Genomic DNA, 22,789 nt, shown 5'->3' on the forward strand with positions numbered 1-22,789 from the left:
CCTAAAAAACTACAAATAGAACTACCATATGACCCAGCAATCCCACTACTGGGTATATACCCTGAGAAAACCATAATTCAAAAAGAGTCATGTACCAAAATGTTCACTGCAGCTCTATTTACAACAGCCAAGAGATGGAAACAACCTACGTGTCCATCATCGGATGAATGGATAAAGAAGATATGGCATATATATACAACGGAATATTACTGAGCCTTAAAAAGAAACAAAATCGAGTTATTTGTAGTGAGGTGGACGGACTTAGAGTCTGTCATACAGAGCGAAGTAAGTCAGAAAGAGAAAGACAAGTACCGTATGCTAACACATATATATGGAATCTAAGGAAAAAAATGTCATGAAGAACCTAGGGGTAAGACAGGAATAAAAACACAGACCTACTAGAGAATGGACTTGAGGATATGGGGAGGGGGAAGGGTGAGCTGTGACAAAGCGAGAGAGAGGCATGGACATATATCCACTACCAAACGTAAGGTAGATAGCTAGTGGGAAGCAGCCGCATAGCACAGGGAGATCAGCTTGGTGCTTTGTGACCACCTAGAGGGGTAGGATAGGAGGGTCGGAGGGAGGGAGATGCAAGAGGGAAGAGATATGGGAACATAAGTATATGTATAACTGATTCACTTTGTTATAAAGCAGAAACTAACACACCATTGTAAAGCAATTATACTCCAATAAAGATGTAAAAAAAAAACATACTTAGTTAATAATTGACAAATATTTGTAAGAAAAAGATTTAGATGCTCTTGATATATTCTATATTCTTAATTCAATAAAACATATAAACATATATAAATTCAGTATTGTTAGAGCAGTTACAAATGTGTATAGAAACATAACTTAAGCTAATAAGTAACACAATCACTGGTTGTCACAAGATTCCAAAAATATCAATATGAGTAAAATACTCAAAACAGATGAGTCACATCACACTTTTTGGTGATATAAATAAGCTTAGAAATATATTGGAATATGCTTTCTGATTTCTTAACACTCTTTTTTTTAGAAAAAAGAATCATGAATATACACAAAGATTATTTGCAAAGATGTTCATCACAGCATTGTTTATAACTGATTAAAATGATAGTATATTCACATAATAAAATACTATGCAGCCATTAATATAATTATGAAGAGGACTATTTTCTAAAGTATGTTCTGCAGAATAGAAATTCCATGAGATATTAATAGGTATTGGATGAAAAAAAAGGACTCTGTGGTCAAATCAATTTATAAAAAATGAGGATAAACCATATTAAACAGGTGTTTTAACTGCAGTTCTTCCTAGGCTAATCTGCTTTAAGGTGCTCTAACAAGGGGAGAGTGTATGAATTATCTCTCAAAGTTATCTATCCACAGAACACTTATATTTTCATAGGGTATTTGTGTTCCAAAGACAATATCTAGAAAATGCTATGGTAGCATACTACTTAATGACAGGGAAAATGTTCACAATACATTATTACGTTCTCAAAAAGTTACAAAACAATGTTTGACATATATGTTTCTACATGCATATATGCCAAGCAGGTCTAGGATTTCCACTGAATGTGAAAGAATTCTATCAAAAGGCATGAAAAATGATATTGTAAGGGTCCTTCAATAATCAAAACTGCCATCATATGCTATCAGATTTTGGCTCACTAGATTTCTGAACCCACAGAACAGACTGGCTTTCATGTACTCACATTATTATTATAAATCTGTCTAGTCCTGGTCCCAGTAGGAAGGAGAGATATAGCCAAAGTTACCTAAAAACCTTTCAGATTACCTTCATCTCAAGTTTAAAGTAGATCTTTAAATGTATTAGTTTTAAAGGCAATTAATACAGTCGAATTAATATATTTAAATAACTTTGAGCTACTTAGCAAGAAACTTCCTGATGTTGGCCTAATAATTAAAAACACTTTACTGACTTCAAAAACCTAGAAGACAATTTTCCTTTAAGGCTCCATTTAGTCCCAACCACAATGTAACTTTTATTAATGGAAGCTACATAGCAACAATGGTATGAGAGCAAATAAAACCAAAAGGCTCCACTGTTGCCTGAAGCACCTCAATTAATACGCCACAAAAGTTCCTACTACAAATTTAAAGAGATGGCTTTGTGAATTTTATGACAAGTTCACATTTATCCCCATTGATGGGGATAAAGTCTTTTCCAGACTACCCACTGAAAACTCAGGGCTGTGAATTTACTTTAACCAACTTTGTACTGGAGTCATCTCTACCAGTTATTCCTCATTAAGATTCCTTTTACATGGTTGGGGGAAAAAGTCAATGATTCATTCAATAATCACCAACTTCCTGCTGACTTTAAATCATGATTAGCTAAACCCTCTCCATCCAGCAACCCACAGCCATCTATTCTCTTCCATTACAATGAGAGTTGCAGCTGATTTTTTCCAGCTTTTACTTTGTAATATTCCAATTCCATTTACTACTAAATTTTTTCTCACTAACAATATTCTGAATAAATAGCTCCATTCCACATGAGGCGTAATTTAAAGATATACTTTGCGTGTCATCTTACCACTCTGCTAGTGAACCCTGAGCACATGGAAGGTTATAAAGACAGTCCTTAACTTGGTTAAGGTTAGGATTTTTGGTTAAATGGTTAAATGCAGGATTTTTCAACTTTACGATGGTACAAAAGCTATACGCATTCAGTAAAAACTGTACTTCGACTTTTGAATTCTCATCTTTTCCCAGGCTAGTGATATGTGGTCGATACCCTGTGTGACGCCCAGCAGAGCCACAGCCCCCAGTCAGTCACACGATCACAAGGGTTAACAACCAATACACTTAGAAACATTCTGTACCCATACAACCATTCTGTTTTTCACTTCCACACACTACAGAATTCAATAAACTACATAAGATATTCAACACTTTATTATAAAATACGCTTTGTGTTAGATGATTTTGCCCAGTGGTAGTTCTAAGCACAGTTAAGGTAGGCTAGACTAAGCTATGATGATCAGTAGGTTAGGTGTATTAAATGAGTTTTTGACAGGATATTTTCAACTTATGTATTTCAACATAACCATACTGTAAGTCAAGGAAGCTCTGTACGTTAATGATTCAGTACAAGGTAACTGTAATAATTGATATAGAAAAGCTGAAGATAGAAACTCCAGGGAATGAAATTATATCATGTACGTATTATATATTATATAATACAATCTGCTTTTTAAATACCAACACCTCTAAAGATAGAAAGCTTAAAAAACTCACTTGCCTGACTGGCCACAAGGGATAAGAAAATTCTTTCCTTTGGTAACAGAACACAACCTGCAAGGAAATTCTGCTTCTTCTTTTATAATATAGAAGTTATAGTGTGGTTCCCACTCACCCTTAGTCAAAGAATTTTCTCTTTATTATTTAAAGTCAGAAATAGGAGGTTACTTTCTAAACATATCACTTTGAAAAAGCTATTATCATTAATCATCAGAAGCCCAGTACAAAATCCTAAAGTGTATGTTTATCCCTGACCCGCTACAGGACCTCCACAGGACCTGTTCTATTTCTTCCTATAAAATATTTCTAATCTCTATCTTCCCCACTTTACTTCCAGCATTACTTGGGTCTCAATCAGAGAAGGAAAGAAAATGCAAATATCTGACTGAAATAACTGCTCGCTCTTGCAGAGCTAATTCTAGTTAGTTCATTATTCATTTGTCCATCAATAAACCTTGAGTGAATGCTTATCAGAGGCACAGAGCTGTCCCAAGTGCTGAGGAACAATTAAAGGAACACAAAAGATATGACCTCTCCTCTCAAGAAGCTTACAAACAACCTATTTGGGCATAAAGAAAAAAAAAAAGACAAAATAAATAGAAAACAACTGTAAAATGATATAAGAACAAAAATTCAATATACTGGCAGCACTGAGGAAGGAAGGAAGGAAGGAAGGAAGGAAGGAAGAAGGAAGGGAGGGAGGGAGGGAGGGAGGGAGGAAGGCAGGAAGGAAGGGAGGAAGGAAGGAAATATTTAGTGCTAAATCCAGATTCAACTAAATTTAGTGGGTGCCTATTTCATGCCAGGAACTATAATTAGGGTTTTCACTAATAATTCATCCTAAAATAATAGTAGAGCAAAAGCATGGAATCTTGAAAGAAGTTGAGTAAAGGGGATGATAAAAAGATCTTACTATAAAAGTAGTAATAGAGTTAGACAAGTGTTAATCTCACCCTATTACATTTTAGCAGTTAATATCTATGGTTGTATGAGTATAATAAAAGAGTATAAAAAGCAAATCACTGAACATTTTTCTCTTTTTAAAAGTCTGATTGGGAAAAAAAAAATTATAATTACGTGTGGTGATGGATGTTAAGTAAACTTATTGTGGTAATCATTTCACTATATATATATATATATATATATATATATACACACACACACACACACACACACACACACACACACACACACACCCCAAATCATTATGTTATACACCTAAAACGAATACAGTGTTATACATCAATTATATCTCAATTAAAAAAAGATATTGTTGCTGTTTGAACTGTGTCGCTCCCAAATTCTTGTATTAAAGTCCTAACACCTAATACCTCAAAATGTGACCTTACTTGGGAATAGGGTCATTGCAGATGTAATTAGTTAAGATGAGGTCATTAGGGTAAGGCCTTTACCCAGTATGATTGGTGTCCTTATTAAAAGAGGAAATCTGGACACTGACATGGACACAGAGAAAAAAACAGTTCTAAATGGGGAAATTTCATTGGAGAAAAACCAAAAAAAGTAGCTAAAATAAGGTCTATGGATTATTTGTAGATGTCCTTATTACTACAGACAAATATAAAGTAGAAATACATTGCTCTACGGCTCTCTCAAGTCTCACACATTTAGCTTACATCTAAGGTGGCTAAACTAGATGCTTTTAATTACAAAATTCATATATTATCATTTATTAATCTATGTCTTACTTCCCAAGCTCCAAGAAGCTGTATCTTATTTAACTGTGCATTGCCAACAACACTTGGAAAAGTGTTGTAGTGGAACAGCAGTGCACTCTGAAGTAAGAGGATTCAAGTCTCAGCTCTGCAAGTTTATCCTAGCTATTTCACCTTGGACAAATTTATAAAACTCTAAGCTTCAGTATCTTTGTCTAATAAAACTTTCTAGGAGTTCTTGTGAGGAGTAAAGGATATGTAATTGAAAACACTTAGCATAGAACATAGCAGATAACCAGTGCTAAAGATATATGAGTTCCTTTTATTGTTTGCATACTGCATACAATAGAATGCGATTATGAGGTTGGCGTTTCAGTCATTTAGAGAATTTTCTGATAGTTATACACTTACCTTGGTTTTCAGGTGGTCTTAGATTTGCTAAAGCAACAATCTGATGCCCAGCAGCAATGCACTGCATCATATTATAACAGCTGTCCTTCCCACCACTAAAAAATAAAGAAAGAAATAGATGAGACAAATATCAGGTTACTGACCATTATCTGACATAGACTCATTATAGAAATAGAACACATTTTTTCAGCTTTTCAGAATATTTGAGGGACTATTTTACATTAGTTTGCAAAAAACACATGTAATTTCCATAGCATACACAACTGATCAAACGAATCTGATTATCTTAGACTGCTACTCACAAGGGCTTATGAAATTATATGCCATTATAACAAAGACTATGCTAAACAAAAAATGGCAACTCTTTGGTTTGTGATAGTGGCTTTGCTTAATATAAAGTGTTTTGCAAATAAAATATGATTTAATTTTACATTTCAGTTAAACTATTATATATACTTCTCAGATGAAATTTTCTATGAGAAAGCAGAAAAAAACATGTTCTGTTCCACTTTAAGAACTCTAACAACGGTCACCATCACCAATTAAAGGATCAAATTAAAGATCTGAGATCCTATCAAATGACAAAGTTTGATGTACTTGGTGGGTTCAAATTCTGTAGAGGTTGAAAGCAAAATGCTGAATTACACTGATAAAGTTAAACAGCAGTACTATCAGTACTTCATCTTTCAGCCATCACTACATATGATGGCAGGACAAGGCCTGAGTCATAAATCTAATAAACAGATTGACAGGAAATTCTAAATTCTGGTACCAAATCTACCTACCTAGCAAATAACTTATTCAAGACCAATAGTCATTCATCTATAACAAGGTTGAATGGCAACCTTTATACTATTTCAGGTTAGTACTCTCTTGCATGTTTCTTCCTTTCTTTTATCTTTGTCTCTCTTCGTTTTATTCCTGTTTCCCTTCATTCTAATCTCTGCTAAAATCTGCAAATGTACCCCCAGATAATGTTTAGACCTATTTATAAGCAAAGAAACCAAGAGACTGATTATCCTAGAAGTTGGACCTTTTGCCTTTTATTTTAGTTCCCAGCATTTGTCAGCCTCTACCATATTCTGATCAGTAACAACTGTCATTCCAGAACTTCTCAAGGGGAGAGAGATTGCAAGGGGCAAAGTGAAGTTACACATCATGCTCTCTCCCCTCAGCTTCTGATGTTTCCCCCAAGTACCTTTTTTCACAACTTCTCCTATTGAACCTGTTTTATTTCCCCAGGACAAGATGATCTAATTCTTGAAAATATTTAGAATATTAAAGATTAAAGGGTATACATCCACAATCAGAACTTGTCCTTTTATTTTAAAATATGCTAAGATTTCAAATATGATTTTAAAATAGTATTTCCCAAATTGTGTTCTGTGGAACACTAGTGTCCGACAAATACTCTAACAACAAAAGGTTTCAAAGGTCAAATTAAGTTTGGAAAATGCTGAGTACCTTACTCACTTCTTAGAACATCACAAAGTACATCAGCATATGTTAGGGAAGACATCCTTCACAAGATCAGAATTTCAGTTCCCAATTCTGGAACACCAAACTAAGTTACTCAATGTGCTTGGGTTCACATGCTTCATTATAAAATTAGAGAATGGTCTAACTAATCCTCAAGGTGTCATTCAACTGTAAAATTCAATGATGCAATCTTTTGTGTATTAGGAAAATATGCTCTTCATGGTCCAAAGATAATGTAAGAATCTTGGTTTCACTTATTCCCTAGAACACACACACATATCCCATCTCTTAGTGCACACACTAAATATATTTATTGCAAGCAGATTCACTGTATTAAGTTTAAAACCAAATACATTCAAGTGTATATGCATACAAATGTATATATGTATTATGTATGCATTCATATTTGTATGTACATATTATGTTCTGTACTCCTACTTATGTCTTCCAACATTTATACAGATCTTACATTTTAGCAACGATTTTCCAACATTGCCTTTTTTAAAAGTAATTTGCTTTTTTATTATAAAAGTAACATATGCACATTACAGAATATCTAGTGTAATGGATTATACCAATCTTCTCTCTTTCCCTTCAACATTTCTGAGACTTTAGTTAAGTGTCTCACTTTAATGGTTAAACTTTGGTAAACTGCATGTGGATATGAATTACTCATTTCTTGGACTGCTTTTTGTTCTTACTTATCTAGATCAAATGAAGTCCAAAATGTTGGAAGCTTAATCACATTGTTTATAGAAGAAATTCATTGGAAAAAAAAATTATTTTGGCATTATAGTCCAGTATCCTAACAATGGCATTGAAGTGTTATATCGAGTCCTTAATAGGTCATACTATTGTCAGCCAGTATTAATTTCGTAGGTCACTGAACAAAAACTTTCATGAAATCGTCAATGGGCTTCGCATGGTTGCCCTCTATTCATCTCACTCTATACAGATCCAAAACTCATCAAACAAATGTTCAAGTAGTCTAAACTCCCTTTTGCATTTTGTTGTTTTTTCCCTTTTGCTTCAGTTTACAGATTGAGTATGGAGACATTTAAGCTGACGAATCTTTGGTCGTCATAGGACTTAATTTAGACACCTAAATACATGATGGGTTATTAGATTTCAAACTCCTTTTGGAATATGGAGTATGTTACCGTAAGGTCACTTGTCTAAAAGCAATCATGAGTGTTCAAGCAATGGCAACTGGATCTAAGATAAAACAGGATAATTCCATCTCTATCCTTGAGCACCAAAGTAAAACACATCTATGCCATAAACAGTCCAGTCACTAATGGGACGGCAGGCGAGGGAGAGGTGGTCTTTGCGGGAGGGGGCGGGGCTGGTAACAACGTAGGGAACCAGGCAGGGCCGGAGGACCGGCAGAAAGACTGAAGGGAACTACAAAAGAGGATGAAAAATGAGAGAAAAGGGTGGGAGAGACGCAGTAAGTGGCGTCAAGCAGTGCCCCTCAAACTTCACAGCCCATTACAGTTTTTGAGAATCCGACCCCGAGTCGGGTCTGAGTAATTTAAACAGCCCTCGGGCGGTGAGACCCAGACATCAGTAGTTTTAAAGTGAAACCAATCTGAACCCAAGTTTGGGGCCCAGAAGACCAGGGAGGAGGCGACGGAGAGAAAGGAGGAGCGCCAGCCCGGGACCGGGGACCAGCCAGGCCGGGTAGTAGCCCGAAAGCTCCGCCTCTTCCTGCTACCGGGAGGAGCCGCCGAGCCCCCGATACACGGCTTCTGCGGGGACACCGTCAGTTCGGCGGCGGCGGCAGCTCCTGCTACTCAGCAGAAAGGGACTGGAGGCAGGAAGGGAGGAGGAAGGCGGCACCGGGGCGGTTACCTGATCAGAGCCGCGACCCTCATGCTGGGCGCAGTGCGCATGCGTGCGGCGGGCGCGGGCCGACGCCTCCGTGACGTGCGCAGGTCCTCGCCCGGGTGTTCGTTCCGCCGCCTGTCAGGCGACCGGTGCTGCGGCCCCTGCGGCCGCCCACGGGGCACCTGGACGCGGAGTACGCGCCACCTTGGCGCCTAGTCCCTGAGGCACGGAGGTCCCGGCTCGGAAAAGAACGCTGTTTAGGCGCGGCCTAACCACCTAAGTGAGGGCACTGAAGCTGCCTGGGGAAGGGCAAGGCCCGCGTCGCCGCGCTCGGGCTCGGAGCCCTGGATTTGTTTGGGTAGGAGAATGTTCAAAGTCCTTTATGCCGCCCATTGAAACACTTGTGGACATGCAAAGGGAAAACAAGTTGGTCTTTATTTCCTCAGCCAGCCACCCACCCCTTCCCCAGAAAGAGCTGCACCCTTTAGTTTTTTAGCTTTTGTCTCCTCAGTGCTTCCAACTTACCTCTGGGGCCACTCCTAGGACTGCTAGGCTCCCTGTGGTTTGGGCCCTTTGTGTAATAAAGAAGCTTAGAAGCTGGTTAAGGCTCATCACCAAAGAGCAGTGTCCTTGCAGAAAGAAAATCTAATTTCTAAATTTATTCACCAAGTATTTATTGAGTGCCTTTTATTTACCTGGCGTTGTTTTAGGCTCTTGGGATACGTCCGTGAATAAAACAATCACCTCCTGTGGGAGATTGCCGGGTGTGCTTTGCAAGGATAGAGCGGCAAAATCAAACAAAAAAACCCACCAATCACCTCCCTCCTGGAGTTTACATGGGGGTGGGGAAAGCAGACAGTATACTGCCAAAAGGTTCCATAGCATGTTGAAACATGTTAAGTGCTATGAAAAAGAATAGAGCTTGAGAGGAATCAGGAAGGAGGTTGTTGGCCTGTTGGGAACAGGCCCAACTGGTCCGCGGCCTGTTGGGAACTGGGCTGTACAGCGGGAGGTGAGCAGTGGGTGGGAGAGCCAGCCAGCAGAGCAAAGCTCCATCTGCCACTCCCCTGTTGCTCCCATTACCGCCTGAGCCATCCCCCCACCCCCAATCCGTGGAAAAATTGTCTTCCACAAAAACCAGTCCGTGGTGCCAAAAAGGTTGGGGACCACTGCTCTAGGCAGAAGAAAAAAACCAGAGCCGAGACCCTAGATGCGTTATGTGTTTGTGGAAAAACAAGTTTGGCCAGTGTGGCTGACACCTCAGAGTAGTGGGAGATGAGGTTCCAGTGATGGAGGGAGGGAGATCATATAGGTGTTATTGATACCAACCATGGTTCTTGACCTTGCCCAATCAATAGAAGGTGACAAGAGGCCAGACAAGAAATTCAGGCAAGCAGGGAGGAGCAAAAACAGGTAATAGTTTCCCTTGATAACAAGTAACAGTTTCCCTTGCTCGCTCCCCGAGGGGGTGGGGGGCAACTGGTTCCTTATATGGGGTGAGGGTAGGGGGGTGTCCAGGGGTTGGCTCGGAGTGGTGGCTTAGGTGGTTTGCCCACCCCTTTGGTGGTGTTGCGTGCAGGAGGCATGCACAGCACCCTGCTTTTGCTCCTGACACCCTGTTTTTGCTCCCAGCTCTTTTTTTGGTCTTTTTGTATCTTGTTTTGTATAATTTGCCCCAACTGAGCATGCACACGGTTATTTTTAGTCCCTTATAGTTTCTTTGTATTTTGTTGCTCAAGGAGCTGTTTGTCCATGTGAAAGTACTGCAGCAAAGTGTACCACATCCCAGGTCCCAGCCTGTCTTATTATTACCAACCCTTTCAAGTTGGGCTCCAGCAAGGGTCCTCCTGCCTGGTTCGCTCAGAAGCAAAGCAAAGCTTTATTCTTTGGTCAAAGAACGGAGAGGTGTGAGTTCTCGCTCTAGAAGACAAGCTCTCCCCAACAGGCCATGGGCAGGGCAGCTTTATGAGGTTCTTGTCAATAGGGTGGGGCACAGTTGTGTTCCTGGGGGCACTTTAGACTTAAGTGTTGGGTGCAGCATTTCTGCACAGGGTATGTTGTCCCCATCTTGAATTGAGGTGTTGTGTGCTAGGGCTTTTGCCCACAGCCCAGGCAATTTGGGCCTGATGAGAGTCTAGTTGGGGAGATAAGACAAGTGCATGAAACAAATATTCACAATACAAGAGGGCATATTTTGAAAGTAACAAGTTATGTAATGCATATGGCAAGAGTTCCATGAGTTGAATCCACAGGAAAAATTCTAGAAAAAAAAACAGGACTTGAATGATGGGCCGAAATGAACAGGAGGAATAGGTAGACCTTACAAACAAAGACAGATAAAGGAATTCAGAGCATGTCACTCCAAAAATGCCACTTTGGCATATTGATTGAGTTAAGGGCACTTGAGAAATAGCAGGTGCAATAAGGGCATTCTGAACTCCTTTTTATTTCTGAAAGCAGGAGATAAAAGCCCATTGTAAAAGGTGCCTTCTCTGTACTTAAGAGAAAAAAAGATATTCTCGTTGCCAGAGATGGGAAATGGGGAATCAAGGCCAAAAGAAATCTGTGCAAACAGAACTTGTCAAAAATATGGATTCTTATCTTCCTTTCGCTTCTCCATATAGTTTAGTTACTTTTCTACAATTACCTCTCTTTGTTCAACCTACTATAAAAGCATGTAGGTTCTGCCATCTTTTGGGGGCTGGTGGGGAGGATCTTCATTCTGTTGTGAAGGCTCCCATGTCCGTGTAAGAAATTTTAGTAAAACTTGTATGTATTTTTTGCCAGTTAATCTGCCATAGGCGAGTTTAATTCTTAGCCAGAGAACCTAAGAGGGTAGAAGAGAATTTTTCCTCCCCTACAGGAATGAGTATGGTGTGTTCAGCAGTAGTGGGCAAACCTGCCTGATAAGTTGTAAGAGTATATAAGAGAGAAGGGAAAATAAGTTGGATGGATAAAATAATGCCAGATTATCCAGTGCCATGGAAAGCCAAAATGAGGAATTTCAACAACAGTATTTTTAAAGAAATGCTTTAATTTACTTTGAAACTAATATACTAATCCTGAACGTAGTAACATACTAATATTGAAACTTCACAAAGGACTTTTAAAAAGACTCACAAGTTAATAAGGAGAACTCATTTTTAAGTAGTCAATCCATTTGTTGATAAGTAATTTGCCCAAACTTCAAGAAAAGTTGGCTTAGCAGGACCCCTATATGCATAGCATTCTACATGGATAGTGTAAAGGTAGCTGCAGCCCAATCAATGTCAACAAGATAACAGATTTTATACCAGCATAGGCTAAAGTAATTCTTTTTATAATATATTGAAATGACTTGCCCAAGATTCGCCTTTCAAAGGCATTGTGAGCTCACTTCCTACAATCTCAAACTGTTATAAATGACTATGTATTCGTTTATAAAGCCAACAAAATAGGTGAATGGAAAATCAGCCTCAAAAAAATCTCAGTTCCTTGCCAGTTTACTTAGGGGAGACTCTTCATAGCCAAATAGTGTTGCTGGTAATAAAAAGTTGCAAGCTGTCACTGAATTCTGCTTCCTTGGCAGCACATCCTAAGGATGTACTGATTGATAAAGATTTAGATAATCAAATCAAAAACCCTATAGGTAGATAGTCCTCAGAGTTCTTGAGAGGATTTATCAATACAACTCAAGCCAGTGCATCTCTCTGAAGTCATGCCATACAGGGAATCATTGGAAGGTTTCCTGGTGAGGATTTAGGAAAAAAGGAATTAAGTGATTATTTGGAAGATTTAAGGGCATCGTTACATGAGTGTCTGATGCATTTATATTAATAATGACAACTTATATGGGCCAGGCACTCTCCTAAGTGTTTTAGGTGTAGTGATGTAACTATCGCAGCAAATATATGAAGTAGGATACATTGTTATTCCCATTTGCAGATGAGAAAACTGAGCACAAAGAAGTTAAATAAGCTGCCTGTTTTAGTCAGTTTGGACTGCTTTAACAAAATACCGTAGTGTAGGTGGCTTAAATAACAGACTTTCTTACAGTTCTGGAGGCTGGGAAGTCTGAGACAGAATGTCAGCATGGTCTGGTTCTGATGAGAGCTCTCTTCCTGGTCTGTGGATGGATGTACCTTCACGTGGTGGAGAGAGCATTTTCTTATAAGAGCACCAATCCCATTCACGGGGGTCCAATGTCATGACTTAATTACCTCCAAAAGACCCCACCTCCAAACAACGTCATATTGGGGATTAGAGCTTTAACATACGAATTTGGGAGTAACTCAAACATTCAGTCTGCAGCACTGCCTTGAATCCTAGACCTAATAAGTGGCAAAATCAAGATTCAAACCCAGGCAGCCTAGCTCTAAAGTCTATGCTCTTAACCACTGTACTATATCTGCAACTGAAAAGGCCAGCTTGTTATTTTGGCAAATATATACTATTTCCAAAATATATTTGGAAGGACATTGCCATCCTTCACTTCCTGAATTTCCTTTTTCTATGCTTCCAAGCTGACCAATACTTTTTCTGAAAGACACAATTTTTTTTTTTAATTGGGTATAGTTGCTTTACAATGTTGTGTTAGTTTCTGCCGTACAGGAAAGTGAATCAGCTTTATGCATACATATATCCCCTCTTTTTTGGATTTCCTTCCCATTTCGGTTACCACAGAGCATTGAGTAGAGTTCCCTGTGCTATACAGTCAGTTCTCATTAGTTATCTATTTTATACATAATGTATATATGTCAATCCCAATCTCCCAATCCATCCCACCTCCTCCCTTCCCTCCTTGGTATTCATACATTTGTTCTCTATGTCTGTGTCTCTATTTCTGCTTTGCAAATAAGTTCATCTATACCACTTTTATAGATTCCATATATATGCATTAATATATGATATTTGTTTTTCTCTTTCTGACTTACTTCACTCTGTATGACAGTCTCTAGGTCCATCCACGTCTCTGCAAATGGCACAATTTTGTTCCTTTCCATTGCATATATGTACTACATCTTCTTCATCCATTCCTCTGTTGATGGACACTTAGGTTGTTTCCATCTCTGGGCTGTTGTAAATAGAGCTGCAATGAATATTTTGGTACATGACTCTTTTTGAATTATAGTTTTCTCAGGGTATATGCTCAGTAGTGGGATTGCTGGGTCGTATGGTAGTTCTATTTGTAGTTTTTTAAGGAACCTCCATACTGTTCTCCACAGTGGCTGTGGAGAACACACAATTTACATTCCCACCAACAGTGCAAGAGGGTACCCTTTTTTCCACACCCTCTCCAGCATTTATTGTTTCTAGATTTTTTGATGATGGCCATTCTGACTGGTGTGAGATGATATCTCATTGTAGTTTTGATTTGCATTTCTCTAATGATTAATGATGTTGAGGATCCTTTCATGTGTTTGTTGGCAGTCTGTATATCTTCTTTGGAGAAATGTCTGTTTCGGTCTTCTGCCCATTTTTGGATTGGGTTGTTTGTTCTTTTGTTATCAAGCTGCATGAGCTGCTTGTAAATCTTGGAGATTAATCCTTTGTCAGTTGCTTCATTTGCAAATATTTTCTCCCATTCTGAGGGTTGTCTTTTGGTCTTGTTTATGGTTTCCTTTGCTATGCAAAAGCTTTGAAGTTTCATTAGGTCCCATTTGTTTATTTTTGTTTTTATTTCCATTTCTCTAGTAGGTGAGCCAAAAAGAATCTTGCTGTGATTTATGTCATAGAGTGTTCTGCCTATGTTTTCCTCTAAGAGTTTGATAGTTTCTGGCCTTACATTTAGGTCTTTAATCCATTTTGAGCTTATTTTTGTCTATGGTGTTAGGGAGTGCTCTAATCTCATTGTTTTACATGTACCTGTCCAGTTTTCCCAGCACCACTTATTGAAGAGGCTGTCCTTTCTCCACTGTACATTTCTGCCTCCTTTATCAAAGATAAGGTGACCATATGTGTGTGGGTTTATCTCTGGGCTTTCTATCCTGTTCCATTGATCTATATTTCTTTTTTTGTGCCAGTACCATACTTCTTGATTACTGCAGCTTTGTAATATAGTCTGAAGTCAGGGAGCCTGATTCCTCCAGCTCCGTTTTTCGTTCTCAAGATTGCTTTGGCTATTCAGGGACTTTTGTGTTTCCATACAAATTGTGAAACTTTTTGTTCCAGTTCTGTGAAAAATACCACTGGTAGTTTGAGAGGGATTGCATTGAATCTGAGATTGCTTTGGGTAGTAGAGTCATTTTCACAATGTTGATTCTTCCAATCCAAGGACATGGTATATCTCTCCATCTATTTGTATCATCTTTAATTTCTTTCATCAGTGTCTTATAATTTTCTGCGTACAGGTCTTTTGTCTCCTTAGGTAGGTTTATTCCTAGATATTTTATTCTTTTTGTTGCAATGGTAAATGGGAGTGTTTTCTTGATTTCACTTTCAGATTTTTCATCATTAGTGTATAGAAATGCCAGAGATTTCTGTGCATTAATTTTGTATCCTGTTACTTTACCATATTCATTGATTAGCTCTAGTGGTTTTCTGGTAGCATCTTTAGGATTCTCTATGTATAGTATCATGTCATCTGCAAACAGTGAAAGCTTTACTTCTTCTTTTCCGATTTGGATTCCTTTTATTTCCTTTTCTCCTCTGATTGCTGTGGCTAAAACTTCCAAAACTATGTTGAATAAGAGTGGTGACAGTGGGCAACCTTGTCTTGTTCCTGATCTTAGTGGAAATGCTTTCAGTTTTTCACCATTGAGGACGATGTTGGCTGTGGGTTTGTCATACATGGCCTTTATTATGTTGAGGAAATTTCCCTCCATGCTTACTTTCTGCAGCGTTTTTATCATAAATGGGTGTTGAATTTTGTCAAAAGTTTTCTCTGCATGTATTGAGATGATCATATGGTTTTTCTCCTTCAATTTGTTAATATGGTTTATCACATTGATTGATTTGTGTATATTGAAGAATCCTTGCACTCCTGGAATAAACCCCACTTGATCATGGTGTATGATCCTTTTAATGTGCTGTTGGATTCTGTTTGCTAGTATTTTGTTGAGGATTTTTGCATCTATGTTCATCAGTGATATTGGCCTGTAGTTTTTTTTCTTTGGGACATCCTTGTCTGGTTTTGGTATCAAGGTGATGGTGGCCTCATAGAATAAGTTTGGGAGTGTTCCTCCCTCTGCTATATTTTGGAAGTGTTTGAGAAGAATAGGTGTTAGCTCTTCTCTAAATGTTTGACAGAATTCGCCTGTGAAGCCATCTGGTCCTGGGCTTTTGTTTGTTGGAAGACTTTTAATCACAGTTTCATTTTCAGTGCTTGTGATTGGTCTGTTCGTATATTCTATGTGTTCTGATTCTTGACAGGTTGTGCATTTCTAAGAATTTGTCCATTTCTTCCAGGTTGTCCAATTTATTGGTGTAGAGTTGCTTGTAGTAATGTCTCATGATCTTTTGTATTTCTACAGTGTCAGTTGTTACTTCTCCTTTTTCATTTCTAATTCTATTGATTTGAGTCTTCTCCCTTTTTTTCTTGATGAGTCTGGCTAATGGTTTATCTATTTTGATTATCTTCTCAAAGAACCAGCTTTTAGTTTTATTGATCTTTGCTATCCTTTCCTTCCGTTCTTTTTCATTTATTTCTGATCTGATTTTTATTATTTCTTTCCTTCTGCTAACTTTGGGGTTTTTTTGTTCTTTCTCTAATTGCTTTAGGTGCAAGGTTAGGTTGTTTATTCGAGATGTTTCCTGTTTCTTATGGTAGGATTGTATTGCTATAAACTTCCCTCTTAGAACTGCTTTTGCTGCATCCCATAGATTTTGGGTCATTGTGTCTCGGTTGTCATTTGTTTCTTGGTATTTTTTAATTTCATCTTTGATTTCTTCAGTCATCACTTCGTTATTATGTAGTGTATTGTTTAGCCTCCATGTGTTTGTATTTTTTACAGATCTTTTCCTGTAATTGATATCTAGTCTCATAGCATTGTGGTTGGAAAAGATACTTGATACAATTTCAATTTTCTTAAATTTACCAAGGCTTGATTTGTGACCCAAGATATCTATCCTGGAGAATATTCTATGAGCACTTGAGAAAAATGTGTATTCTGTTGTTTTTGGATGGAATGTCCTATAAATATCAATTAAGTCCATCTTCTTTAAGGTATCACTTAAAGCTTGTGTTTCTTTATTCATTTTCATTTTGGATGATCTGTCCATTGGTGAAAGTGGGGTGTTAAAGTCCCCTACTATGAATGTCTTACTGTCAATTTCCCCTTTTATGGCTGTTAGTATTTGCCTTATGTATTGAGGTGCTCCTATGTTGGGTGCATAAATATTTACAATTATTATATGTTCTTCTTGGGTCAATCCCTTGATCATTATGTAGTGTCCTTCTTTGTCTCTTGTAATAATCTTTATTTTAAAGTCTATTTTGTCTGATATGAGAATTGCTACTCCAGCTTTCTTTTGGTTTCCATTTGCATGGAATATCTTGTTCCATCCCCTCACGGTGTGTGTATGTGTCTCTAGGTCTGTATGTGTCTCTAGGTCTGAAGTGGGTCTCTTGTAGACAGCAAATATATGGGGCTTGTTTTTTGTATCCATTCAGCCAATCTGTGTCTTTTGGTGGGAGCATTTAGTCCATTTACATTTAAAGTAATTATCGATATGTATGTTCCTTTTCCATTTTCTTAATTGTTTGGGGTTCGTTATTGTAGATCTTTTCCTTCTTTTGTGTTTCTTGCCTAGAGAAGTTCCTTTAGCATTTGTTGTAAAGCTGGTTTGGTGGTGCTGAACTGTCCCAGCTTTTGCTTGTCTGTAAAGGTTTTAATTTCTCCATCAAATCTGAATGAGATCCTTGCTGGGTAGAGTAATCTTGGTTGCAGGTTTTTCTCCTTCATCACTTTAAATATGTCCTGCCAGTCCCTTCTGGCTTGCAGAGTTTCTGCTGAAAGATCAGGTGTTAACTTTATGGGGATTCCCTTGTGTGTTATTTGTTGTTTTTCCATTGCTACTTTTAATATGCTTTCTTTGTATTTAATTTTTGACAGTTTGATTAATATGTGTCTTGGTGTGTTTCACCTTGGATTTATCCTGTATCGGACTCTCTGTGCTTCCTGGACTTGATTAACTATTTCCTTTCCCATATTAGGGAAGTTTTCAACTATAATCTCTTCAAATATTTTCTCAGTCCTTTTCTTTTTCTCTTCTTCTTCTGGAACCCCTATAATTCGAATGTTGGTGCATTTAATGTTGTCCCAGAGGTCTCTGAGACTGTCCTCAGTTCTTTTCATTCTTTTTTCTTTATTCTGCTCTGCAGTAATTATTTCCACTATGTTATCTTCCAGGTCACTTATCCGTTCTTCCGCCTCAGTTATTCTGCTATTGATCCCATCTAGAGTATTTTTAATATCATTTATTGTGTTGTTCATCATTGCTTGTTTCATCTTTAGTTCTTCTAGGTCCTTGTTAAATGTTTCTTGCATTTTCTCTATTCTATTTCCAAGATTTTGGATCATCTTTACTATCATTATTCTGAATTCTTTTTCAGGTAGACTGCCTATTTCCTCTTCATTTGTTAGGTCTGGTGGGTTTTTATCTTGCTCTTTCATCTGCTGTGTGTTTTTCTGTCTTCTCATTTTGCTTATCTTACTGTGTTTGGGGTCTCCTTTTTGCAGGCTGCAGGTTCATAGTTCCCGTTGTTTTTGGTGTCTGTTCCCAGTGGCTAAGGTTGGTTCAGTGGGTTGTGTAGGCTTCCTGGTGGAGGGGACTAGTGCCTGTGTTCTGGTGGATGAGGCTGGATCTTGTCTTTCTGGTGGGCAGGTTAACGTCTGGGGGTGTGTTTTGGGGTGTCTGTGGACTTATTATGATTTTAGGCAGCCTCTCTGCTAATGGGTGGGGTTGTGTTCCTGTCTTGCTAGTTGTTTGGCCTAGGATGTCCAGTACTGTAGCTTGCTGGTTGTTGAGTGAAGCTGGGAGCTGGTGTTGGGATGGAGATCTCTGGGAGAATTTTGCCGTTTGATATTATTTGGATCTGGAGCTCTTGTGGACCAGTGTCCTGAAGTTGTGTCTCCCACCTCAGAGGCACAACACTGACTCCTGGCTGCAGCACCAAGAGCCTGTCATCCACACGGCTCAGAATAAAAGGGAGAAAAAGTAGAAAGAAAAAAGTAGAAAGAAAGAATTAGTAGAAGTAGAAAGCAAGAAAGAAAGAAAGAAAGGGAGGGAGGGAGGGAGGAAGGAGGGAAGAAAGGAGGGAAGGAAGGAAAGAAGAAAGAAAGAAAGAAGATAAAGTAAAATAAAATAACATAAGATAAATATAATAAAGTTATTAAAATAAAAAAATAATTACTAAGGAAAAATGAAAAAAAATGAAAAAAAACCCCAAAAAACGGATGGATAGAACCCTAGGACAAATGGTGGAAGCAAAGCTATACAGACAAAATCTCACACAGAAGCATACACATACACACTCAGAAAAAGAGGAAAGGGGGAAAAATCATAAATCTTGCTCTCAAAGTCCACCTCCTCAATTTGGGATGATTCATTGTCTATTCATGTATTCCACAGATGCAGGGTACATCAAGTTGTTTGCGGATCTTTAATCCGCTGCTTCTGAGGCTGCTGGGAGAGATTTCCCTTTCTCTTCTTTGTTCTCACAGCTCCCAGGAGCTCAGCTTTGGATTTGGCCCCGCCTCTGCATGTAGGTTGCCAAAGGGCGTCTGTTCTTCGCTCAGACAGCACGGGGTTAAATAAAGGAGCTGCTGATTCGGGGGCTCTGGCTCACTCAGGCCGAGGGGAGGGAGGGGCACAGAGTGCGGGGCGAGTGTGCAGCGGCAGAGGCCGGTGTGACAGCGTGATGTTGCACCAGCCTGAGGCGTGCCTTGCGTTCTTCCGGGGGAGTTGTTCCTGTATCCCGGGACCCTGGCAGTGGCGGGCTGCACAGGCTCCCCGGAAGGGGGGTGTGGGTAGTGACCTGTACTCACACACAGGCTTCTTGGTGGTGGCAGCAGCAGCCTTAGCATCTCATGCCCGTCTCTGGGGTCCGCGCTTTTAGCCATGGCTCGCGCCCGTCTCTGGAGCTCCTTTAAGCAGCGCTCTTAATCCCCTCTCCTCGTGCACCAGGAAACAAAGAGGGAAGAAAAAGTCTCTTGCCTCTTTGTAAGGGCCAGACTTTTCCCCGGACTCCCTCCCGGCTAGCCGTGGTGCACTAACCCCCTGCAGGCTGTGTTCATGCCGCCAACCCCAGTCCTCTCCCGGCGCGCCTATCGAAGCCCGAGCCTCAACTCCCAGACCTGCCCGCCCCGGCGGGTGAGCAGACAAGCCTCTCATGCTGATGAGTGCCGGTCAGCCCTGATCCTCTGTGCGGGAATCTCTCTGCTTTTCCCTCCGCACCCCTATTGCTGTGCTCTTCTCCACGGCTCTGAAGCTTTCCCCCTCCACCACCCGCAGTCTCCGTCTGCGAAGGGGCTTCCTAGTGTGTGGAAACCTTTCCTCCTTCACAGCTCCCTCCCACTAGTGCAGGTCCGTCCCTATCCTTTTGTCTCTGTTTATTCTTTTTTCTTTTGCCCTACCCAGGTTCGTGGGGAGTTTCTTGCCTTTTGGGAGGTCTGAGGTCTTCTGCCAGTGTTCAGTAGTTGTTCCGTACGAGTTGTTCCACATGTAGATGTATTTCTGGTGTATCTGTGGGGAGGAAGGTGATTTCCACATCTTACTCTTCCGCCATTTTCCCGGAAGCCCGGCACGCCGTCCCCATGACTGTCGTGGCTTCGGCTGCGGGGGCCCCTCCAGACCCGGAAGCCTCAGTGAGGCCGACCTCCCCTCGGGCTACGGGGCAGTTCCGTGACGGCGGAGGGAAGAGACCCCAAGCCGGGAGTTCCAGCTCTGCAGAAACCTGTTTGTAGATTGTTTTGATGATGGCCATTCTGACCAGTGTGAGGTGATACCTTATTGTAGTTTTGATTTGCCTTTCTCAAATTAGTGATGTTGAGCATCTTTTCATGTGTTCGTTGGCCATCTGTATGTCTTCTTTGGAGAAATGTCTATTTAGGCCTTCTGCCCATCTTTTGATTGGGTTGTTTGTTTTTTTGATATTGAGCTGCATGAGCTGTTTGTATAGTTTGGAGACTAATCCCTTTTCAGTTGCTTCATTTGCAAATATTTTTTTCCCATTCTGAGGGTTGTCTTTTCATCTTGTTTATGGTTTCCTTTGCTGTGCAAAAGTTTTTAAGTTTAATTAGGTCCCATTTTTTGTTTTTGTTTTTATTTCATTACTCTAGGAGGTGGGTCAGAAAAGATCTTGCTGTGATTTATGTCAAAGAGTGTTCTTCCTATGTTTTCCTCTAAGAGTTTTATAGTGTCTGGTCTTACATTTAGGTCTCTAATCCATTTTGAGTTTACTTTTGTGTATGGTGTTAGGGAGTGTTCTAATTTCATTCTTTCACACATAGCTGTCCAGTTTTTCCACTTATTGAAGAGACTGTCTTTTCTCCGTTGTATATTCTTGCCTCCTTTGTCATAGATTAGGTGACTATAGATGCATGAGTTTTTCTCTGGGCTTCCTATCCTGTTCCATTGATCTATATTTCTGTGTTTGTGCCAGTACCATACTGTTTTGATTACTGTAGCTTTGTAGTATAGTCTGAAGTCAGGGAGCCTGGTTCCCCCATCTCCGTTTTTCTTTCTCAAGATTGCTTTGGCTATTCGGGGTCTTTTGTGTTTCCATACAAATTGTAAAATTTTTTGTTCTGATTCTGTGAAAAATACCATTGTAATTTGATAAGGATTGTATTGAATCTGTAGATTGCTTTGGGTAGTAGAGTCATTTTCACAATGTTGATTCTTCCAATCGAAGAACGTGGTATATCTCTCCATCTGTTTGTGTCATCTTTGATTACTTTAATCAGTATCTTATAGTTTTCTGAGTACAGGTCTTTTGCTTCTTTAGGTAGGGTAATTCCTAGGTATTTTATTCTTTTTGTTGCAGTGGTAAATGGGATTGTTTCCTTAATTTCTCTTTCTGATCTTTCATTGTTAGTGTATAGGTATGCAAGAAATTTCTGTGATCAATTTTGTATCCTGCAAATTTACCAAATTCATTGATGAGCTCTAGTAGTTTTCTGGTGGCATGTTTAGGATTTTCTATGTATAGTATCATGTCATCTGCAAACAGTGACAGTTTTACTTCTTCTTTTCCAATTTGGATTCCTTTTATTTATTTTTCTTCTCTGATCGCCGTGGCTAGTGCTTCCAAAACTATGTTGAATAATAGTGGCAAGAGTGGACATCATTGTCTCGTTCCTGTTCTTAGAGGAAATGCTTTCAGTTTTTCACCATTGAGAATGATGCTGGCTGTGGGTTTCTCATATATGGCCTTTGTTATGTTGAGGTAGGTTTCCTCTATGTCCACTTTCTGGAGAGTTTTTATATAAATGGGTGTTGAGTTTTGTCAAAAGCTTTTTCTGCATTTATTGAGAAGATCAGATGGTTTTTATTCTTCAGTTTGTTAACATGGTGTATCACATTGATTGATTTGCAGATATGGAAAAATCCTTGCATTCCTGAGATAAACCCCACTTGGTCATGGTGTATGATCCTGTTAATGTGTTGTTGGATTCTGTTTGCTAGTATTTTGTTGAGGATTTTAGTGTCTATGTTCATCAGTGATATCAGTCTGTAATTTTCTTTTTCTGTGATATCTTTGTCTGGTTTTTTATCAGGGTGATGGTGGCCTCGTAAAATGAGCTTGGGAGTGTTCCTCCCTCTGCAATTTTTTGGAAGAGTTTGAGAAGGATAGGTGTTAGGTTTTCTCTAAATGTTTGATAGAATTCGCCTGTGAGGCCGTATGGTCCTGGACTTTTCTTTGTTTGAAATTTTTTTTTTTTTTTGCGGTATGCGGTCCTCTCACTGTTGTGGCCTCTCCCGTTTGGGAGCACAGGCTCCGGACACGCAGGCTCAGCGGCCATGTCCCACGGGCCCAGCCGCTCTACGGCATGTGGGATCCTCCCCGGCCGGGGCACGAACCCGTGTACCCCACACCAGCAGGCGGACTCTCAACCACTGCACCACCAGGGAAGCCCTGTTAGAAAATCTTTAATCACAGTTTCAATTTCATTACTTGTTATTGATCTGTTCATATGTTTTATTTCTTCCTGGTT

The 22,789-nt window shown here is 39.5% G+C and overlaps 1 protein-coding gene and 1 long non-coding RNA gene across 7 annotated transcripts in view; one reads left to right on the forward strand and one right to left on the reverse strand.

Moving 5' to 3' along the window:
• DPH6 (diphthamine biosynthesis 6) overlaps positions 1-9,166 on the reverse strand; it is a 443,212-nt gene extending 434,046 nt beyond the window's left edge. For 5 of the 6 annotated variants that reach the window (XM_079914295.1, XM_079914294.1, XM_079914297.1 and 2 more), the window contains exons 1-2: positions 8,676-9,166; positions 5,343-5,437 (exon numbers count right to left, since the gene is read on the reverse strand). In XM_079914295.1, the coding sequence (XP_079770421.1) occupies positions 5,343-5,437; positions 8,676-8,716 (136 nt within the window). In that variant the 5' untranslated portion in view covers positions 8,717-9,166. Of the gene's footprint in view, positions 1-5,342; positions 5,438-8,675 lie in introns of those variants that run through there. The other variant, XM_079914299.1, reaches the window with a different exon arrangement.
• Positions 8,880-22,789, forward strand: part of LOC307182792 — a 279,819-nt gene continuing 265,909 nt past the window's right edge. Inside the window, exon 1 of the long non-coding RNA XR_013827262.1 lies at positions 8,880-9,009. This is a non-coding gene — a long non-coding RNA (uncharacterized lncRNA). The remainder of the gene's footprint in view (positions 9,010-22,789) is intronic.

The sequence above is a fragment of the Stenella coeruleoalba genome (assembly GCF_951394435.1).
Source record: "Stenella coeruleoalba genome assembly, chromosome: 2".
Taxonomy (NCBI): Eukaryota; Metazoa; Chordata; class Mammalia; order Artiodactyla; family Delphinidae; genus Stenella; species Stenella coeruleoalba.